We start from the raw sequence: 21,360 nt of genomic DNA on the forward strand, positions 1-21,360 counted from the left end.
CAAACGTCAACAAGGAGGAACGGCCCGGCAGCCTTGATAAGAGACTGTTAACCTTCACGCCAATGTGATCAACTTCAGAGGCGCACATAATCGCACACCGGTGGCGGCATTGACATAACACGCGCGTGCTCTGATTAGCCGAAGGGCGGGCCTTGACCCAGGATCCGGTGGAAGTGCCACTCATCAAATGCCCAGGAAAGGAAGCAGGTTGGATGCAGAGGACGTGCTCTGCATGCGTGGTAACGTTCCGGGGTCAAAGCGACTCTGCCAAGGCAAGCCAGGTCGGGGCGTTACCGATGGCGCTAAGCGGCCTGAAAGGTCGGTCCCAGCTGCTAAAAGCTGAGGCTTGCGAGGCTTGTTTCGCAACCTCGGCCGCTTGGACGCGTGCCGGATTCCAATCAAAACGTGACGCGAACGCTGATAGCGTTCTGCCGAATTGTTCACTTGGCAGTTACGGTCGCCGAACAACACCTGGTAGCCTAAACATGTCTAACATCTAGAAGTTATAACCTGTAGAGCGTCGTCCACCGACAGTTTTCTCCCACTGGCCGCCCCACCGTCATTACACACAAATCCCCATGCTCCATGATCGGCGCCGCGAACGCCGAACAGTCCGCGGCCATCGCGCGCTGGGCATCCTCGCCTACCCACGGAGACAATAAACTCCGTCTCCGATATCGTCCGTCTCCTTCGGCGAGGAGCCGCCTGACGGCCATCGACCCGCACCGCGTGGCCCGTGCGCCCCTCAACAGGACCCATTGAGACGGCCCGCCCCGTGGGAGCCCGGGTGTCCCATAGCTCGGGGGGGGGGACGCACCGAGCACGCGCGGGCGCCGCAGTTGGTGCAGGGTTCGCATGGGGAGAACACGTGAGGACCCGGCACCAGGTGAGAGGCGGACCTGCGAGCGACTTCGGGGATCTGTGCTGGTGGCTGGGATATATATATATATATATATATATATATATATATTATATATATATATGATGCTTGCATAGGTAGTTTCAAACATGCGAAAGATGAGCATCAGTAAATTTTTGCAAATTACGTGCATGGCAACACTATCAATGCTCTCTATGCGAACTAATGTACCGCCGAATAGGCGCAACCAGCACTATGCTGTTATCATTGATCGCTAACGAAAGTGGACGGTTTAAAACACTGGTGACCGGCACAGTTTCTAGTTCCCATCCGCAAAGCGCAATCAGCTCTCACGGAACACGGGGGCAGCAGCGCTGTTGCCAGAACTTGCACACGTCATGCCCGATTCCGATCGCCACATGCAACGAACGATCAGTACGAAGGCTTCGGGGCTGATGCAGTAGTGCACGGGACGTAGCAGTAGCGTGACTAGGCGGCCGTGATGTCGACAGGGCCTGCAGGCGCGTTGTTATCGCCCGGGAGGCTTTCCGAGGAGTGGAGTAACGTCTGACGAACCCTTTCACTGAATGCCGAAAAGGCAGAGCGGTCGCTGACGCTGGCACAGCTGAGTTGGCCGATTTGGTCGCTTGACCTGTTTCAGATATTGTGAAAGTCGGGCGTAATTGGAGAGGCGGGGGGGGGGGGGAGGGGGGTCACTGGACGATCGTGAACCAGGTTTCCAAATCTGTGGATGTCATTGGGAGCACGGGGAGGGTCGTCCGCTTTGCTATCACATCTATAGGCTCCAACGAGCGGCAGAGCCTCGAGTCGATGCTCAACGCATGTCCCTTCTCGCCATGCGTCGTCACCTTTGGCGTGAGGATTCCCCCGTGTCAACCACTCATCGGTCTAGGCCGCAGGCTTTGGAGAAACGACCAAACCGGCGCCCAAGCGGCCTTCAAGTCCCCCAGATACTTGGACGCCAGCTGAGTATCTGCGCCGAGTGCTAATGATGCCTTAGGAGGATAGTCCTGCCGAAAAAATGATTATTGACTTAAGCGAGCCCAAAGTTCTGGGATCATCTTCTAATTTATCCGTTATTTTTGTCTTCCTTTTACTTTTCGTGTGCATTTGCAGCTATTCATCTTAACGATGTAATAATTCTGCCAAGTGATGGCCTTGGCATGGGCCCTATGGCAGGCAGCCAGGTGGAAGCAGTCTTCTCATAACAGTTGTTAAGTCCATGTCGTTACGTAGAAAATGGAGCGCAGAAGAGGCACTGCTTCAGTTGTTCGAGATTTGCTGAGGTTAAAAAGCTGTTGTTATTTTTAACTTTGTGTTGAAATTTTTGCGTGCAAAATATTTGCTTTAAAAATAGAAATACCTATTTGAATAAGAGCGGGGCCATCCCCTTTAACCACTCCTCGAATATTGCGTTCCGAAGGCTGATGACAAAGCTTGCACTGTCCACCTTCACCTCGGTATTGGTCATGGATGTTCACTGTCTGCGGGCATGTCTTCTGCATGTAATATTACTCTAGCGATTTGCGGTCACGCGGTTAGCTATAGAACCAGCAAACTAACAGCACATCTACGTGCTAAGAATGCCTCCGTGATGAGGACTTGGTCACGACGTGCCCGTAACCGTTACGACCTGGTCATGCACTACACGACCGTCGCCAAACTGTCACCAGCGCTTCCGCGGTCACCACCCAAGCAGCTTTTGGAGCCACCTCAGCGGTAAGCGCTTGTCACGATCAACGACGGGTAGAGCGCACTTTGAACTTCATTACACAGTAGAGTGTAATGATAATAATAAATGCTGCGGGTTATCTAGGGAGAGGGGGGGGGGGGTCACACCTGCCTCCCTCCCTCCCCCAACTGGGCTCTCGGGCTCACCGGTCGGCGCGCGCTAGGCATTCCGTCCATCTGGAAAGTAAACAGGGTGTCAGCACGGTGCGCCAGGCACAGAGCCGGCCGTTGGGTGCCATTGTTCCGACCCCGCCACTCACAAAGGCCATCGACGGCAGATTGGAGCGCTTTGATGCCGGCCGGCGGAGGGCGGCATTTAAACCGAACAAACATCTGTTCAGGCTGGCCCGGCCGGCCGCCGTGCCGGCTGCGTCTCCTTGCCGACCTGCGCCCACCCGTGGCTTATTAAAAGGCTCCCGAACCCGTTCGACAGTCAATAGTCCAGGCATGGCGGCTCGGGGTGAATGGAAGCTCGTGCTGTCCGCGCGGCTGAGCTATAGCCCAGCACTGGCGGGGACAATGTGGAGCCTTTGTGCGTCTGGGGCAGGTTTGTGGAGAAAATTGCGGGGATACGAACCGTACCTTTCTGGAATCGGGTCCAACACTGGCCATTCTATGATTGCTGTTAGGGACTAATGCGCTGGAAGCCTTAATGCGTAAGGGAAGCCTGCTCTGAGCTGCCGTTTTGTCAGATGCTATTTGAACGGGAGCTCTGCCAGCGCTTTCTGATCATGGTTGACATGGTATGGAAAAATTCAGTACAAAAAGGCGTTATTTAGAACTGTACTTAATAAATGGAATAGGTGATAGCATTACAGCCCGTGAGTTCTCGTACTTGTTCATCACCTATCGGCGGGCCCCTTAGAATTGTATGTTCAGCGTGCTTACACCGAAATAAAGTGACGTAATTAAGCGATTTTTTTTGTTTGTGCCCATTCCTTTTGTGAGCTCTGCCCATGGACAAATTGGTGACCCACATAAGAGAAAAGGTATTTATTGGAAAAAGTGCCATGAAGGCCCAGCCCTGGCGGCCTCGACTTAGATCCAGGCCGGAGCAGGAACAGCCGGCAGCCACCCGTTTACAGCTTTACAGCCGGCTCCAACACACCAGCATGTGTGCGGTACCAGTGTCGTAATGGCCGCCGGGTCGTAAAGGCTGCCGGCGCCACCCTGACCGCATCTGGGGGGCCCATTACGGCTCGATTCTGGGAGCGGCGCGAGGCGGCCGGGCCGCGGCCGTGCGCTCGTTTGTCCGGCCGATCGGGCCTCATTAGACCGGTCTGTCCGGCGGCTGTAACGACCTTCTGGGACGCGGCGTCGGAGGACGCCGACCCGCCCCGCCGGTCGGGGCGTCGCGCCCCGACGTAGATGGTCGGGCCACCCGGCTCAAATCGTTTGATTGCAAACGGATGGTGTTCGCTCGAAGGCGGCCAGCCGTTGGATGGTAGGGTCAGCGCTGTGCCGGTGTGTGATGGCTTACTTTATCGGCGCCCCGCGTCGGCGTGATGGCGGTGCGCCCAGTTGGCGGGTTTTGAACATCTGGCGTGAGATCGGTCAGCTCGGCGTGCTGTACGAGCGGGAGCGAAGTTCCGCGGGGAGTGATTAAGTCGGCCACACGCTGAGAACGCCAGACGCCATTCTCTGGGGGGGGGGGGGGGGGGGCTGTCAAGGTCAGTTTCCATTTCGTTGACCGACAACTGAGGTCATCATCCACAGTGAGGTGACTGAATCGCAGTCGAGCATTATTCCTGTCTTGACCCCGAACTCAGTTGATCGGCGGCGAATCTGAAGTGTGAATCCCACCGCATCCTCACCTGTTCACAGCCCTAGCCATGGGCCGTGTGACGGTCACGAGCCCTCCTGACCCGCTCATGGCACCCGGCTGCCGCTGCGGCGGGCGTGAACGACGTTGCGCCATGTCGCCACGCGCATCACGCAACTGACCTGCGGCGGGAACGAGACAAATGCGACGCGTGAGTCGAACACTGACGCAATCCGCGCCGCGGGAGAAACGCACCGGTCGTCTTCGATCTCGTTTCGTTTCTTCAGCTGCTGCACTTTACCCCGAGAAAGCAGTGAAGGCAGAAGAGCAGCGCGGCCGTAGTGAGTGCGCAGCGCGACAGGCGACAGGCTGGAGACGGGCGCCGCCGCTCCCTATCTTCTCCGCGCGTGCTAATGCGCGTATGGCGTGACGCCGGCGTGACCGGTGGCGTGACGCTCAGGACTTGAATATGGGCTTGCCGGACAGTCACGCCATGCGGGCGTAAACAGACACAACACCTGGAGGGCGCAGACGGCAGAGTGCTTGAAGCCGGATGGTATCTCCTCAAACAGGTCGTGGCATGGCTATCGCCCGCCAGTGTGCACGACGTTTGGAACGACTCTTGTCTGTCAAGCCCATGTAGACTTTGAACGATAAGTTTCCGTGCAGCGTTAAAGTTTAGCTGCATTAGTGTCACTATTACAAATGGGCAGAACAGAATTATGGGTTTGAAATTGATAGCACACATTCCGCCTGCGATTACAGCGGCGTGGAAGAATTGCTACCGCTTTGGCCACGAAACCCAACCTGAATAGAGCGCCTTGAAAAACGCATGGTATCTAGCTATGCGCCAATCGAATTGATGGCTCAATCAGATGAAATATCGCTGAAAAATACCGCTTCGACCCCCGGTTAGCCAAACACAAATTTTCGAGCCATCTGAGTGTCACCAGTCATCAGTCAATGTTAACGCCCGCTTCTAACGATTTATCTAGGCGGCAGGTCGACCCTGGGATTTGCTCTCAGACGATTCCGAAATTCACTGACTGCCGCCACGGACGGAGGGGCGGCCCGGACTCGTCCTTCCAGCAGCTCCCGTGTGCCCAGGTTATGAATTAGACGAGAGGACACCTGCTAACACCACAAGTTTTAGGATCCCGTGAAAAATATCGTCAGGTGGTTACAGCTGTGGCGGCTGCCTGAAACGCCCTGCGACTTAAGTCTTTCGGCCGCTAATCCGACAGAGAAGGGCTCTCTCACCATTCGTGGAAGACGGCCGTGCGTCAGTTGAGACCGCACTCACTTTATCCTGGGTAGACTTTCCTGCAGGCCAGGATGAACGCAAATTTGGCAGCGGGTAGCCGGATGCAGCAAACGCAGCGTATTTCAGCGTATTTCTGCCCCGTGGCCTAGCAGAAAGACGTCGGTAATGGAACCGTTGCCATTTCCCTTCCAACCTCCGTATCTGGACCGACTTCCCCTCGCTTTGCTCCGGGCCGCCCTTGCCCCCCACAGGCTTAGCTGTGGCTTCGATTCCCCGGTCCCACAGCGTCAGCCAGGTCAGTACCCTTGCCCCTCGCCGGCAGAGCTGTGGCGTCGGTTCCCCGGTCCCACGGCGTCAGCCGGCTCGGCGCTCTGAGAGCCGGCGCTGGCAAGAAGCGAGGCTGCTGGCGCGCGCCGGCGGCCGTGGCTCGGCTAATCTAGCAGTCGGCGGCCAGAGCGCGGTGGCCGCTATCGCGAGACGGCATCGGCTCCTGCGAAGCAGCTGCACGTGCGCAGGCCGGCCACAACCCGGGCGGTGGTCCGGTGCTGACGGGGCGTTCCGGTGCTGACGAGGCGTTCCGGCGCTGGTCCATCACCGATCGGTGGCTCCGAGGATGGGAAAACCCCTCTTGGCCTGGCAGGGTCACGCGAGCGCGACCGGCCTGAGAGTTTTGGTGTGGTGAAGTCTGTATTCGCAGCGACTGCAGGCGTTTGGCGGTAAGAGATAGAAGCTTGAATTGTCGTTGACCTAAGCACCGCAGTAAGCGAGCAGGTGAGGATAGTATCCTGGCAAAGACGCTTAAGAGGGCAGGAAGGCAAAGGCTGCTGGCCACCAAATGTGGCCGGATTACAGGCGCCCAGGAGCCGTCTGAGTCCCTGGCAGGACGGGCTCACACTCTGCCACCGAAACTGGCCGGGGTCCAATACGCACGTCAGCGATATGAGGCCAGCGAAATATGCCGGTACAGGATATTAACCCATGCTCCAGGAATTCTGATACGGAAACCGAATAACCCTCTCAGTTCTTTATCTCGTTTTTTTTTACCGCGACACTGCAACATGTTTTACGCCCTGCTGTCGTGTTGCTCGGCAGACCGGCCCGACAACGATAAGCATTACGTTCCACCAGTCCTCGTACAGCAGCCATACACAGAATTTCCTGCATGTTGCAACCGACAGACAAGCGACTGCTGGCTGCTGCGACTGATGGCATTAAGATAGGACGCAAATGTGTCGGACTGTCGCGATGATGCCTTGATAATACTCTATTGTTCGAATCCGGCGTCAATTTAACAGGTTAATGAGACTCAGGTAGTTTTTCTGGCGGATGCTTTTGGAACCGGCCTGAGGAGCGGGCACTGAAAAGTCGATGTCAGTTTGGAACAGATCGCCCCGCGCGCTCACTTGCTGGCTTAGACAGTAGGCAGCCTGCGGCGCGTGCCTGCACTGAAGTCCTTTGCGCAAAAATGTCTAATGTTTGCAAATGATTGAAAAGAAAGGACGACCGTTGTTGTGTCTACTTTGAATATGGCAATTCATTCTTTTAAATTTGATCTACAGCCCTAGAAATTCCATAAACCTGCGATAATCACACAAGCTAAGCAAAGAATAGCAGCCATGTTTACATAATGTTTTATGTCATACGTGCACATCTTTCGAGACCAACCACCTTCGCCCCTCTGGTGACTTGGGGCTGAATTTGGGCGTTCTTTCTATCTTTCTGGACCGTTTACTTTCTGGACAGGAGCGCTGCAAGGCCGTCCTCTGTCTCAGGTGGTTTGCTGTTTTCTTGCGGTTTCCGTGATTGCCTGGCGGCCGACTAACTGTTCATGCTATGGCCTGCGGTGGGCGCTGTGTTGACCCGCCGCGCTCCCGTCCGTTGCAGGGCCACGATGAGCGCGGTGCGCCCCAGTCCGCTGAACGGCAGCCGCCTGCGTGAGGCTGTCCGCCAAGGTGCCGTCCTGAGTCCGCCTCTGACGCCCGTTTTCGCCGACATCGGCGCCGCGCCTCGCAGGGGTGGAGTCAGCCCCAGAGCCGGGGTGGGCCGCCGGTTCGCCTCGGACACGTGTCTGGCCGTGCTGCCGAACCGCGCGCCCGTGTACAGGCACCCGCTGAGCGCCGCGCCACCGCAGCCGCTGATCTCACCGCAGCAGCAGGCGCGTCGTCAGCAGCAGCAGCAGCAGCAGCAGCAGCAACAGCAGCAGCAGCAGCAGCAACAGCAGCAGCCGCGTGGAACTAGACGCAGGCTGTTTGACGTCAGAGACAGCGGTCAAGAGCTGGAACTGGCAGCCAACGCGTCCAAGATGAACTCCACGGAGGCGGAGAAGAACCTGTGGAAGCCGCACGTCGGTGTTAGCGAGGCCGCGGAGAAATGTTTCCCGAAGAGCAACAGCACCACGACGTGTGGTATAGAAAACGTGCGGGCGTACAGTAGTAAAGGTATTGACTTCTTCTGCCGCGTGCAGAACCTCGAGCAAAAGAGTCTCCTCGAATGCAACGCCGACTACAAGCCGGACGCGCGCAACAAGCTGCTGGGCTCGCCCACCAGCCAGCGGAGTCAAGACTCTGGCTTCTCCGACTCGGGCGAGTCCAACTATGACTCCCAGAGCGACGACCACAAGCGTGAGCGGCGCGTTCGCTTCGAGAAGCGGTCGTTCGCGCGGACTCTCTCCAAGATTATGCGCGGCGCCAGCGCGTCGGGTCGCGCGGCGAAGTGCGCGAGCGCGACCCCCCTGGCGACGCCCGCCGGCCCGCCGGCGAGCCAGGAGTCCTCGACGCTCCCCCGACCGCGGCCGCGGGCCGGCCACACGCCCAAATCGTCGCGCTTCTCGCACTCCAGCCTGCAGGTGGTGGAGGAGTACAAGCGGCTGGGCGCCGTCTCCGCCAGTTGCCAGGACCTGGCGCTGGCTGGCCGCGCCGGCCCGCTCACCTCCAGCCCCGTGCGCGCCGACCACGTGCTCGAGTGCTCGGCCATCGAGCGCGAGCTGGACTCGATCCTCGAGCGCGCCGAGCTACCCGACACGCAGCACGTGACCGTCCGGCCACGGCCCTCGCTCAACGACACCACCATCGACTTTTCGCCGCGGTCGCCGCCGGACGCGGCGGCGGTGCGCTCGGCCAGCGCCGCGACGCTGCGCCCGGGCGCGCCCGAGAGCGGCTCGGTGACGCTGCGCGCCGGCGGCCGGCAGCGGCAGCTGCAGCGGCGCTGGTCCCAGCTGGCGCCGACGGCCGGCGCCGCCACGCTGCCGCGCCGACCGCGATCCGTCTGGAGCCTGCAGGCGGCAGCCGACCTGCAGGCGCGCCGCTTCTGCAGTCTGCCCCGCGAGCAGGCGGCCCGGCCCGACCCCACCATCCGGATCGACGACGTCAGGTCAGTGGCCGTCAGGTCAGGCGGGGTCGGCGCGGGGTTAGACGCGCCAGCCCGGTGATGCCCTAACACTGTGTGGCCGAGTTTGGTCAGGGAAGGTATGTGGGTAGCTTCGTTAGAAGACGTCAGAGAGGGCTGCTCCTTATAACGAAGGCGGGTTAACATGCGATTCTACTTAGCCAACATGCTTTTTGTCAACTGCAGTCATGAGGCTTAAAACATTACATTCGTAAAACAGAGGTCATCTAAGATCTGTCGGGGGAACGCGAGGACTTGAAGGTGATCAAAACCATCACCGTCCTGTTTTGGGGCAGGTCATCATGTTCTCCAGGCTCACTTTCTTGGATGGAACAAAAGCTAACAAAAGATTGTACACAACGCACAACTACGGCCTCTGACAGGCCCGGGCCTATTGTCCATAACTTAACCAACAATCAATCAATCGTTAACAAACTGCGGCGTACCATGCTGTTCACACAGAATTTGTGAGGCAATCGGCCCCAACTATAATCGCCTCCCCGTAAAACCGGCATCACCACAGGGAGATAACCGCTCGTTGCGCAACCCCGGCCCCCTCCCCTCGCTCCGCCAGGCCCCCACCTAGCCGCATTACTGATGCCGCGCACGGGGACGCGTCGCCTAGCTGCTCACCTGCCGGCGGATGGCGTTATGTGGCGGTCAGCATGCGGTCACGACGCTATCGCCGCGCGGGCGTATCTCGGTCACGACTCGACCGGACCGCGGTTAGGGTACAGCTGAGTCGCCGCCTAAATGCGACTGCGGGACGCGGGCAGGACGTCCGCAGGGCGCAGTTAGGTCATGGCCCGGACGCCGCCCGGACCAGATCGGTCTGGACTACGGACGTCACCAGTCTCGGGCCTGGATTACAGCGCGTTCAAGGGTCCGGGCGCATTCAGGACACGCTGCGATTGGGACCCGGACTCGATCAGGACTGGACCAGAACTGGATTAGGACCCGACCAGGACTCGATCAGGAGCCGACCAGGGCTCGATTAGGACCCGATCAGGACCCGATAAGGACCCGATCAGAACCCGACCAGGAGGCGACCGAGCCGTTATCGGTTCACGTGATTACAGAGCGGGCGCTCAAGTCGCCTACAGACAGCAGTCGGGACTCGACCGCACCGTGATTAAACTCCGCAGCGGGGCTCTGCATGGAGCTCGCCCGCGTGCGCCGCGGACTGCGGTCAGTCAGGACCGGATCGGGCTGTGCCCAGCTCGCTACCGTCCCGCGGCGGGGACGCATCCGCGGCCGGCGTCCGGTCATCAGTCATCGACGGCGCCAAGGCCGCGGCCGGCCGTCTGTCGGCGCCCCGGCGGCCGAGATCGATGGCGGGAGCCGGCCGCTGTCGTGTCTCCACCTGGCCCCCGGCGGCGGCGCGGCGGGAGGGTGAAGGCGTACGCACCGGGGCTCTGAACCGGACGACCCGCGCCGAGGTGGGACAGAGACGTCCCTGGAGTGGGTGTAACGCTCCAGTCCGGAGGTCGTCTTCGAATCGGGTGACTAGGTTCGGGGAAGGGGAGAGGTGTCTCTAGACTTGGTGACATTCACCGAGATGGACGTGATGCACACCCCTGGATAACTCGCGATTGCAGTGAGTAGTGTCTTAAGTCCGGGGAATCCACGTGCTTGGATAACAGATGTGAATGTGGAATGAGTATCCCACATCGGGAGAACCCCCTGATAGATGGCAGTTAGATTTCACATTCGGGAAACCCATATGCTTCTAAGAGGCAGGTGTCCCCGAACTAGATGGGATGCGCAGGAGAGGGAGATGTCCCAAAACTTGAGTTAGACTCGTTGGCATCCGCCCTTCTCTCATCGCTCACGCTTCGTCCTAAAATCTCGCGACGCTACGTCGATCCGAGGCGAGGTTCACGGCACAAACTGTAAGTGGGCTTAAGTGACCCTTGTGCTCGACCGAGTGTTAAGCACACGCCCCTAAGAGGGTCCTTGGGCGGGAGAGGTCTAAAGATAGGTCTCCGCTGGGGACTTCCATGTGCATGCAGTATTATCTCACCTCGTCACTATCCCTTCATCCCTAAAATGGTCACGAAGAGGCGAAGGGGCTATAATCCCAATCAAACCAAGACGCATTGGAAACCAACTGATACGAATATCTGCCTCAGTATTGGTAACACGTGCTGAGGTTCAGGAGGTGTCCCTGGCCTGGGGGACCTGTGGAATCTGTGGCCTGGGTGAGACTGACATCGCTGGACGGATGACCCGTGCTGGTGATGGGGTTTAAGTAACTCAAGCTCGGGCAGCGCGCGCCAAAACAGAAGTGCCCGTGAATTGGGACCCCGCTGAGCACGGGAGTGTCTCCTTCAGTGTTGTCGGCTGATGTCTGTGGGGGAGATGCCATACGAGATGGAGTGGTATGCTAAGCATCGATATCACGCTGGGTGTGTTGTCTCTGCGGGAGACACGCATTTATAGGCGAGACCACAATGCGTAATACGCCAAACTCGACAGACAGCCTTGTGGACGATTGGCACTGGAATTCCGAGCCCGGGATTTGCGGGGGTTTTGGAAAATTCGCGGTCTAACTTCGCGTCGACCGAATTTGGGCAGCAGTAATTCGACATGCGTGCACCCGCTGCGAGATCGCTCTGGCGACCCAGAGGCTAATGACAGTTTGATGCCGGCTCTGTCGATTACCACAATCTATCACCGACCAGATGACCGTGACCAGGCTTGGAGCAATGCAGACACGTCAGCCCCATAGCCAATAGACTCTCGTGTCGTGACCGTGAACTGTGTCCAGGGACCGATAATGCGGCACGCGCGGGTGTGATGGCGGCTGTGAAAAGCTGATGGTGTGGCACGCGGCGGCTATTTCTTTCGCCTGTTTCGGTAGCTACGCTCGGCCGCACTTCGGCATGGCGCTAACCGGCCACTGCCTCGCGTTATTTATAGATCAGAGATGATCGCGTTCATGAGAGCATTCCGTTTCCTAGCAGCACTCGCCGCACAGACCGCTACGGCGAGAGGAAAGCTCTGTCGGATGATCACTCCATTCAGCGGATCGTCCCCGCCCGATTGGCGACGATCTCGGCACTTGCCCGATCACTATCCCGTGCCGCATCCGCGTCCACCCCCGATATAGGCAGCCGTGAGCAGTTTACGCCGGCCGCAGACGAGGAAAACGGCCACCTTGGGCTGATCCCCTCCGCATACCGCGCCCTCTCGCGTCCCGGATGTTTCCAGTCCGTGCGCGCGGCGAGCGTGCGCGCTGCGGCCCAATCAGAAGGCGCCGCTGACGCGACACCGGCCCGCGCACGCCCGTGCGGGCGTAGCCGCGTGCACGGCCCCGTCTGGCCGGCGCACGCGCTTGGAGGCCGCACGCGGCCGGACGGGCGGCGGCGCGGCTTCGAGTAGCGGGACATGCAAGCGTGCTTCTCGTGAAGACGTTCGCTGAAAGTGAAAAGGAAATTGCCGATTTGGGCCGCATGCTTGGTAGCAAGAGCGAGGCATTGGAAGGATTTGGCTGCCAGGCACATGATGCACAGGCCTTGAGTAAGTTAATGCTAGCTGGCCATTTTTCAAACACTAATATATGTACGCATGCATGCGCAGCGCAAGTAAACATGCCACAGGCATTTGAAATTGTCCACTGTGGTTATGTTTCAAAGTGATGCGGCATGAGTCTGCCTGGGAATCGCCAGACCAAATGGCAACATTTTTAAACGTCTTTATTAGCGAGTCACTTCAATGTTATTCGCGTAGTTTCCGCGGAAAAGACATGTCTGTCTGAGTGGAACGTATCACCGTCACTGCATTAATCACGCAGAGAACGCTTGCTTTCGCATCCAGTTACCTTGAAAATCACCTTACGATATTGGTTGGCGTCAGAAAAGCGTATTCTTTTAGACAATGGGCGATTGGAGTTCCTCTTGTCCTTGATTGGCACAGTATACGGGAAACTGACGAAGGTGAAATGACATAAGTGGTGAACAAAACGTGTCTGGGCCTCTAAGGTCTCCGCCAATGGCTTAACTGATCAGGAAGTTCCACGACTCTTAGTGCTGACCGCCAGCTAGCTAACAGGAATGGGCTGGTCTGACCGACAAATGCTTGGCTGGAAGCGGAGATCAGAGACAAGCACAGAACAACATGGCGGCACAGGATTATTCGTAGCTGGAATTGACAATTATCTCATGCTGTTGTATATGTTACATCAAGCAGTCATACATTCCACTGGGCAGTAAACCTTGTCACTGGTTCATGTAACACGTGTGCAGCGTTCAGCCGGGTGCTTAGAGGTGGAAAGGTCAGCCATTTGACTCGCTCAGTCTGCCCATGCCCAGGTATCGCGACTAGAGCGCGATTGGCACCACATGACCTGGGATGACCTCACATGAATCATTTGATCTTGCACGACCTCACCTGACGTCACGTGGCCTGATTTGACTTTAACTGATGTTACGCGACCTCACCTGACCGCTTGTAGCTCCAGCTGGCCGGAGTGATCCCGGAGTGACCCCAGCTGACCTGACCTGACCCGTGCGTGCAGGTCCCCGTCAGTGCGCCACTGGCTGCAGGAGCAGTGCTGGGAGGTGGACGTCGAATGCATGAACACGCTGCAGAGCAAGTCGGTCATCTCGGACATGTCGCACCTGCTCGCGCTGGCCGCGAGGAACGCGCGAACCAACATCCGGGACATTCAGGTCCGCGCCAAAACCGTCAGCCGGGACTTCGCCTCGCTCTTCTCGTGAGTTTACGAGTGTGTGCGCAGTGTGCAGATTGTGCAGGGTGCACTCGTTTGTCCAGATAGACAGCAGTCGTGGATGTGATGGCTCCAACTTTTTAGTCACAGATGAGAAGTCTCTCGAATCTAGCGGTGTACATTGTGGTCATCAGACCAGTTCGAACCCGACTGGCGTTGTCTTCTCTGCATAAAGGATTTGTTGCATTTCATTCGCTCACCGTTGCGCCATTTCATCCTAACGGAGTGTGTTGTGTCGTTGAACTTGCCCACAACTGTTGTATTGCCTCTCTGGCATATTGGACTCTAGTCGAGAGAACTATTGGAAAAGTCATGGCGAACTAAACCGTAGTGTTCGCCACGGCTTGCAGACACGAGAGCGAGGGATCAGAGTCGGTAACGCTTTCGTGTATACCTTTGCACAGTCGAATGGAGGAGCTGGACATCAAGGAGGTCCCTCGGATAGCGCAGACGGTCACCGAGGCGATCCAAAGCTTCGTGCGAGAGTACGTGATCTCGCATCCGGACGGTCAGGCCTCGCACGTGCAGAACCTCGACAAACTGCGCTCCCTGATGGAGAAGATGCTGGAGTACGTCAAGTCCTGCGGCCAGATGAACCGCACGTTCAAGGTCGACGATCTGGTGGAAGTGCTGGCCTCGCTAGCGCAGGCCTTCAACCACCTGGTCGATCTCATTCTCGGCGAAGAAGTTAAGGTGAGCAGCTGTGCTCCTCAATGAGGCTGGTGTGGCCACCTGACGTGCTGCCGCTGATCGTGACCGGGCATGGTGATGTCACCGGGGTGAGTTTGTTTGCCTGAGTTACGAGCGCTGACCGCGATATTTGAGCTCGGGCTGCAAATAATCCATTTGCTGCAAAATCATTCGAAAAGACGTGGGTAATGTTTTTTCTTCTCCTTTTTGCTGGGTTATCGCGTTCATCTGGCAAACGCTGTCTGCTCGATCAGTTTCCTGTTTTGAGCATAGCTTTACCGGTCACCGGCGTAGTTTTCCCAGTATTTCGCCGCGCGACGCGCCGTCTGCCGCCGAGGTCACCCGGTGACGTCAGACCGCGTGACGTCACTGCCGGCGGTGCTGACCGCGCGCCTGCGGCAGGTGATGCTGAGCTCGCTGTCGCCGGAGCGCGACGTGCTCTGCCTGAAGCTGGGCCTGCGCTCGCTGACCTCTGTCGGCCTGGACGGCGGCCGGCTGTGTCGCGTGCTGTGTGCGCACGGCGCCGTCTCGCGGCTGGTGGCGCTCGTCTCCGGCCGCCGCCGCCAGCTGCGGCCGCAGGCGCTGCGCGCGCTCGCCACCGTCTGCTGCGTCTCGCAGGGCATCAAGGCCTTCGAGAAGGTGAGCACCTGCCGCTGACGGTCGTTAGTTGACGAGAGGAGGCCCGATGTGGTGCTCGGTTGTTAGCGGCAACTGATTGTTTTTACGGTTGACATGACGACCTTCCCCCCTCCCCACACCAAACAACGAGGTGTGTAAGGTCTTTGTTATCCCACCGAGGTCATATTGCCGCCCTGCATTGGCGGAATGTTTGGTGAAGAAGTGACGCTATGATATGTCGCTTCCGTCTTCTGGAATGAAAGATTTGTTTGCTCAGCACTTAGGTAAAAGCTTACCCGCTTAGCAAACATACTTCACCCGACTCCAAGCCCTCAGCTCGGCAGCTTGTTCGCTAATAGCTGGTCTTTCCACCCTTGATGGACACTTAATCATGAAACGAGTGAAATTTCTGCTCCTCTGACGAGAACCGACAGATCTTGTCAGCTCCATGGTATTCTGGTGCCGCCTGTCGGTCTGGAGCTCAAACAATTGAGCCGCTGATAGGAAGTCTCCGGCCATCCCAGATGCAACCATCGTTTAATCCCACGGATAGATATTACATAACAACCGGTCATTATTCTGATCCATTAGCAAGAGCAGTCTGCGTCCACACCTAATTTCGGGATTTGCCATGCATATCATGACTTAATGACCTCAGAAAACCCCGACGACATGTCTGTCATACCCCGTGAAAGGAACACCAGCTCGTCGACCAGTTCACACTTGCAAAATCGATTTCAAGCCGCGGGACTAATACACTGTCACACTCAGGATCTCAGCGGAGGGACCCACAGACCACCCCTGTCGGCCCAATCCACTTGCAAGCCACCCCAGTCGGCCCGGTGTACCCAAAGGCCACCCTGGCCGGCCTGGTCCACCCACAGACCACCCGCGGTCGGCCCGACCCAGTCACAGACGACCCCGTTCGGTCCGATCCACCCATAGACTACCCCGGTCGGTCCGGTCGGCCTGGTCCACCCACCCACAGACCACCCCGGTCGGCCCGGTCCACCCACAGACTACCCCGGTCGGCCCGGTCCACCCACAGACCACCCCCGTCGGCCCGATCAAGCCGAACACTAGCAGCTTGCCGCGTGCACCACCTGTCCGCGGAAGCCCCGATCCGTTGGCCGGCCTCAGAAGCAGCGGAGGTGCGTGACCCGCTGCACACGGGCGGCCGCTCTGCCGCCCTGCCGCGCCGGGCCGCGGGAGCAGTTGGGCCGCGTCTGGCCGCCTCAGTGGCTCCCCTGATTAGCTACCAGGATCTGGCGAGCACGCACGGCGGCCGGCGCTGGTCCGGCGCCGACCGCAGCCTCCCGAGTGGCTCGCCCGGCCGGCGGCCGCGCACGAACGGGCGCGTGATCCCCGTTTTTCCGACAGCAGGTATCCTTGCGAGGCTGGCCTGCATTCCCCGGTGTGTGGTTCTCACGTATGGCCACCACCTGCACCAGCGGCCGCGCTCGTGAATGGCCCAACGAGGGATGAGTAGCCTCGTGGTGGAGAGTGGACGCGTCAGTGGCACGTCAACAAAAACGGCGCCGCACGAACGGCCTCTAGGAAGGCCTTAACCACAGTTTTACCAGCCAGCGTGCGCCTCGTTTGAGGCCGGGTCTTAGCCAGAGCCACTGAAGATTGAACGCCATACATGGCATGCTGGGGCGGGGTAATGCCTGCATTTCTGCCAGTATTTCAGCGATGTTAAATAATGTTTTGGTTATGGTGTTGGGCGACTTCATGTTGTAAACTGGGAGTTCTTTCTCTTCATTTCAGGGTGTTGGCTGTGAACGTGCACTCATGAATATGGCTGCTGTGTTTATCCGATTGGTGAAGATTTAAAATCAACTTAACATCTCTTGATCTCCGCAAATAAAAATAAATTAATTTTCACTTTGATATTAACACTTACAATCTAACTTACCCTTAACTCATCCGCATGACTCGCGCCATGCGATGCACCTGATTCGGCTACGAAAATAGCCATGGATAGTCCGTTATCATTTATTCATATAGTGATGTTAAAATTTCAAATGGTTGGGGCTCTACCTCCTCAATAGTCTAGAAAGTGACGCTGGTGTCGTGGAGCGATGACAATAGTGGAGAACATCGGGTGCTAGTGTGTGCACCGAGAAATTTGGAACACATCTGACTATCTGCTGTAAGCTTGAGCATCTGTAATGCCATTGGATTGCCGCAAAGAGCTGCTGCAAGGAGCTCTTTACAGCTCCTGGAAAGCGCTACCTGTACAGGGGCTTTGCATCTTATGTAAATGCACTTACTGCGTTTACGGAAGCTCTTATCGTAGGCTGCGTGCGCTTGTGCCTGCGTCATAATAAGATAACTGAATGCACATCTGTTTTGGCGGCACCAATGGAAGCCGATATTTGCAGCATGGGTGTTAATCGTTCATGCAGCAGAGTGATGTGTCTTAGAAGTGGCCTCTATAGCCAGATGTTGTCGCCATGCGGTGAGCTAAGGTCTCATTTTGGGACTCGCCCACTGAAAGCCGGCTACAAGAATGCAAGCTGTGTATTTCTGAGATGGGCACAGGAACAGTTTCGGTTCGACTCCCTGGCGCGTTGTTCCTCACCGCCTGCCAGTGTTCGCGTGAGCAGTGTCGTGCCCTACCATTAGCCGCTGTTGCCCTACCATTGTCTGGGCTGTTGGACATAGTCCATGGCAGCACGCCGCCAAGACATGACGCAGGACAGGACAGGTCCATGAGGCCAGGCATGATCCGGCCCGTTGTGCCACCCCCTGACCGTTCAGTGATGGGGGCAGGCCTGTCGCGACGACCAGACACTCCCCATCGAGCACGGAGGCGTGATAATGCTTGGAGCGCGACCGGGCTGCGGCATGACCGCGACCGCGACACGTGACATGGCTGACCCCGTGACCTCCCCCGGCAGGCGGACGGTCTCCGGCTGGTGACCGGGATTCTGGCGGACCCCCGCTCCACCGAGGAGGAGCGCTCCGAGTGCGCCGGCGTCATCGCGCAGGTCACCTCGCCCTGGGTGGACAGCATCCACCACGTGCGCGGCATCAGCGACCACGTGGAGGACATCATACGCGAGCTGACTGGTGAGCACGCCGCGAGCACTGGCGAGCGACGGACCGAGCTCTGGGTTCCCTCGGGTGCGGATCGGCGTAGTCTCGCCACACCGTGGCTGAGGGGAGCAAGATAGACGGGGCTGCATGGTCGGTCCGATCCACGTCTGATTAGGGTTCCACCGGTTGAACGAAGACCTGAGCAGCATGCTGCCGTTTCCCAGCTGTACGTGATGCTCTGACCAAGCGTGTTCGCTTGCACCATACGCGGCGGCTGAGCAGCGTGTCTGCACGAGCTCTGACCGGGGCGCCCGCACGCCAGGTCTGGCGGCGACCACCGACTCTGTGGAGACGCTGCTGCTGGCCTCGGCGGCGCTGGCCAACCTGACGTTCCTCAACATCGGCGCCGTCCGCCTCCTGCTGCACAACGGCGCCGCCAAGGTGTTGGTGCACGCCACGCGCAACGCCGACAACTGCTCCCTCTTCCTCAAGGATCAGGTGAGGTCGCGCGCCGTCGGACGCAGCGTCCTGTCCCTTAGGCGATGTGTGTAGCAAGGTTTCGTTTCCTCAGGTCGTGTAGCAATGTTGCAAAGACACACTCACGGGCTGACACGTAATACGGGAACTACAGCACAGCTCGCAGTCGGCGCACGATCATGCTTGACGTCATGTGATACTTTTCCTCCGCTTTGTTGGCGGGCAATCGGCACAGAAATGCTGCATCACGTTGGTATGCTTCAAGGTTGTGAGCGGAAGGCAATGCAACACCTTTGTTGCGCTCGTGCGACAATTTTTGTCAGCCCTTCCCACATCCACGCCTTCCATCTGATTCAGTGTTGCGTCATGAGGAAAGTCTTTAAGGGCTGTTGTTTCAATGTCGTGCAAAACTGGGGAGACACTTGTCATGGGGTTTTCACGGTGACGTACCGGTGTCTTGCACAGTAATGCTATCACCGCAGCATGTCGCTGTGGTCATCATTCTTTAGGGTGTTTCATTCGAGTAGGTGACTAGGCAAAACGACTTGTCCTATTGGCAGCCGAAACCAAATGTTTCACTGGGTTTATATTCGCAAAGTTGCTTTCGCGAAGTAAATATGCTAGGCTAGGCTTTCGCTATACTCCTCCCAGTTAAGTGTGGGGAGACAATGGCAGGTGGCTACATATGACATATGCGACTCACTGCATATATGTGTACTGCACATAAATTGCCGACTACATATGACATCAGAACGCGCATATCAAGGGTAACAAGGTTTCTTGGATAGTCGGCGTACAACGGCGTCCTTCGAAACAGCTGCGTATAACGGATTTTACGCTCTTAGTCAGCCCCATCAATATCATGTCTGCTGGCGAGTCAACCAAGGGTTGCTACTTCTTTTAAAGCGGCGACGAGGTTACAGTAAATCAAGTTGAACATACCCAATGTCGCCCCGGATGTGTCGCTGACAGGCTTTATAAGCTCATGTCATGTGAGCCAGCCAAATGCATCATGCATTATTACATGACGTATTATGAAAATCTACCGGGCATAAATGCATTATCTGATGTGGTATCAGACCTGCGATTTCACGTTTAGGTAGCATAACGTGACTGTAAATTAGAATACGGAAATCATGCTCTACCGTTCTGCTCACAATATGATGGCGTACATCACACTCCGCTTCCCTGTGCCCAACGTCGTAACGGAAACCACGCGTTTGTCCCCGCACAACGTACAGCACCGCGCGTGGATTGTCAGCCACCGCTCGCCGGCTAACTCGCCGCCTCCTCGCCAGGTGGCCACGATCCTGGCCAACATGGCGTCCATCACGGAGTGCCATGACGAGGTGCTGCGGAGTGGCGGGCTGCCGGCGCTGCTCTCCTTCCTCGGCGAGCACCCGCCAGCCGGCGACGCGGCCGAGCCGAGCGTGCAGGCGGCCGAGCGCGTGCAGCAGAAGGCGGCCATCGCGCTGTCGCGGCTGTGCGTGCGCCGCTCGGTGGCGCTGCAGGTGGTCGAGGGAGGCGGCCTGCAGCGCCTGGTGCAGCTTTGCCGCGACGGCACCCAGCGCAACCACTCGGACGGCGTGCTCGTCGCCTGTCTGGTGAGTCCGGGGGCGCGCACGCTTCGGCCAGCCAGCCACCACCCGTCCAGTGTCTGTTTCGTGCGCCCTGCATGTTTGGTGACAAGTGCTGGTATCCCACCACCGGAGGCGGGTCAAGCACCAGATTCTGGCAGCGACCGAGTGTGTTTGGGGGCCCAAGCTCAAAATTGGTGGTGATTGCACTAATAGCAAGCAAAAGTGTTAAACATTTGGTCGTTTCAACTTCTTAAGAGCCATGGCCTGGCCCTCCCTCTTGGATCCGCTATGGTGCATGGTCCTAGTGACCTTGCTGGTAGCCAGCACGGTAGCCTTTCTGTATAGGTGCCCGCTAGTCTATCTAATGAAACATGCAGGGGTACGTGTCTGGCAGTACACAAGATAATCCTTTAGTAGAATGCTTGGCAGCGTGTCTGATAATCCGGTAATTGCCCAGTAGCCTGATGGGAGACTTTCGTGGAAGCTTTCCTAACGGCACCATGTAATTGTTATATTGGTGGCGTTACTTCTAGACCAAATCGAAGAGAAATTGGTAGAACACTAAAGCTGAAACGTGTGATCGAAGGCGTTTTCATCGTACGTTTGTCCTTCCGTTCTGCGGTCCGAAGGTAAAGCCTCATATGTTAGTTTTTCGCCATTTTGCGCTTTTTATGTCTTTTGATATATCTACTCTCGCTGACTTGGGTTATTTAAACAATCAGTCGAAATTTTCACAGGGTCTTAACCCATTACTTTAGCTAAAAATCTGTGAAAGTTTCAACTTTTAGTTTAAATATCCGAATGCAGCATGAGAAGGCAAATCAGATGACACAAAAAAAAAACGCAAAATGGCTAGAAATGAACATATGGAATTTTAACCTTTGGACGGTGGCGTTGTTTGGTCATGTCCTGTTTCGTTAATATGTCCTTTTGGTGTTTGACACTAGCAGCACGGAAATGGTGAAGTAAAATCGAATATAACTTAAAATGGAAGGACGGCAAGCCCGCCGGCCCGTGATAGTGCCCGTGCTAACCGATTTTCGATTGTTCCAGGCGACGCTGCGCAAGATGGCGTCCGCGTGCGGTCTAGAGGTGTTCGAAAATGGCAACGGCCTGGACCTGGTGGAGCCGCGACTTCTCGAGTCGTTCCTGCTCTGCTCTTCCAAGCAAGAGAGCTACGTATAGCTTCAGACCCGC

The 21,360-nt window shown here is 57.2% G+C and overlaps 1 protein-coding gene across 1 annotated transcript; it reads left to right on the plus strand.

Moving 5' to 3' along the window:
- The first annotated feature begins 849 nt into the window (after positions 1–849).
- Positions 850–21,348, plus strand: LOC119108371 (protein inscuteable homolog). The gene is made up of 11 exons (XM_037231947.1): positions 850–886; positions 7,522–8,721; positions 8,908–9,006; positions 13,541–13,738; positions 14,158–14,446; positions 14,846–15,082; positions 17,968–18,139; positions 18,429–18,604; positions 19,882–20,006; positions 20,697–20,760; positions 21,217–21,348. The coding sequence occupies exons 2-11, from the start codon at positions 7,529–7,531 to the stop codon at positions 21,346–21,348; spliced, it is 2,685 nt and encodes an 894-aa protein (XP_037087842.1). The 5' UTR covers positions 850–886; positions 7,522–7,528.
- Positions 21,349–21,360: the final 12 nt, after the last annotated feature.

The sequence above is a fragment of the Pollicipes pollicipes genome, unplaced genomic scaffold (assembly GCF_011947565.3).
Source record: "Pollicipes pollicipes isolate AB1234 unplaced genomic scaffold, Ppol_2.1 Scaffold_6686;HRSCAF=7923_pilon_pilon_pilon, whole genome shotgun sequence".
NCBI lineage: Eukaryota > Metazoa > Arthropoda > Thecostraca > Pollicipedomorpha > Pollicipedidae > Pollicipes > Pollicipes pollicipes.

Bases quoted from the DNA above. Each gene is read 5' to 3' on its own strand.
- LOC119108371 (XM_037231947.1), top strand. From the start codon at position 7,529: ATGAGCGCGGTGCGCCCCAGTCCGCTGAACGGCAGCCGCCTGCGTGAG. The intron at 18,140-18,428 runs GTGAGCACGCCG...CCCGCACGCCAG, and splicing joins CATCATACGCGAGCTGACTG to GTCTGGCGGCGACCACCGAC. The intron at 20,761-21,216 runs GTACGTTTGTCC...CGATTGTTCCAG, and splicing joins TGATCGAAGGCGTTTTCATC to GCGACGCTGCGCAAGATGGC.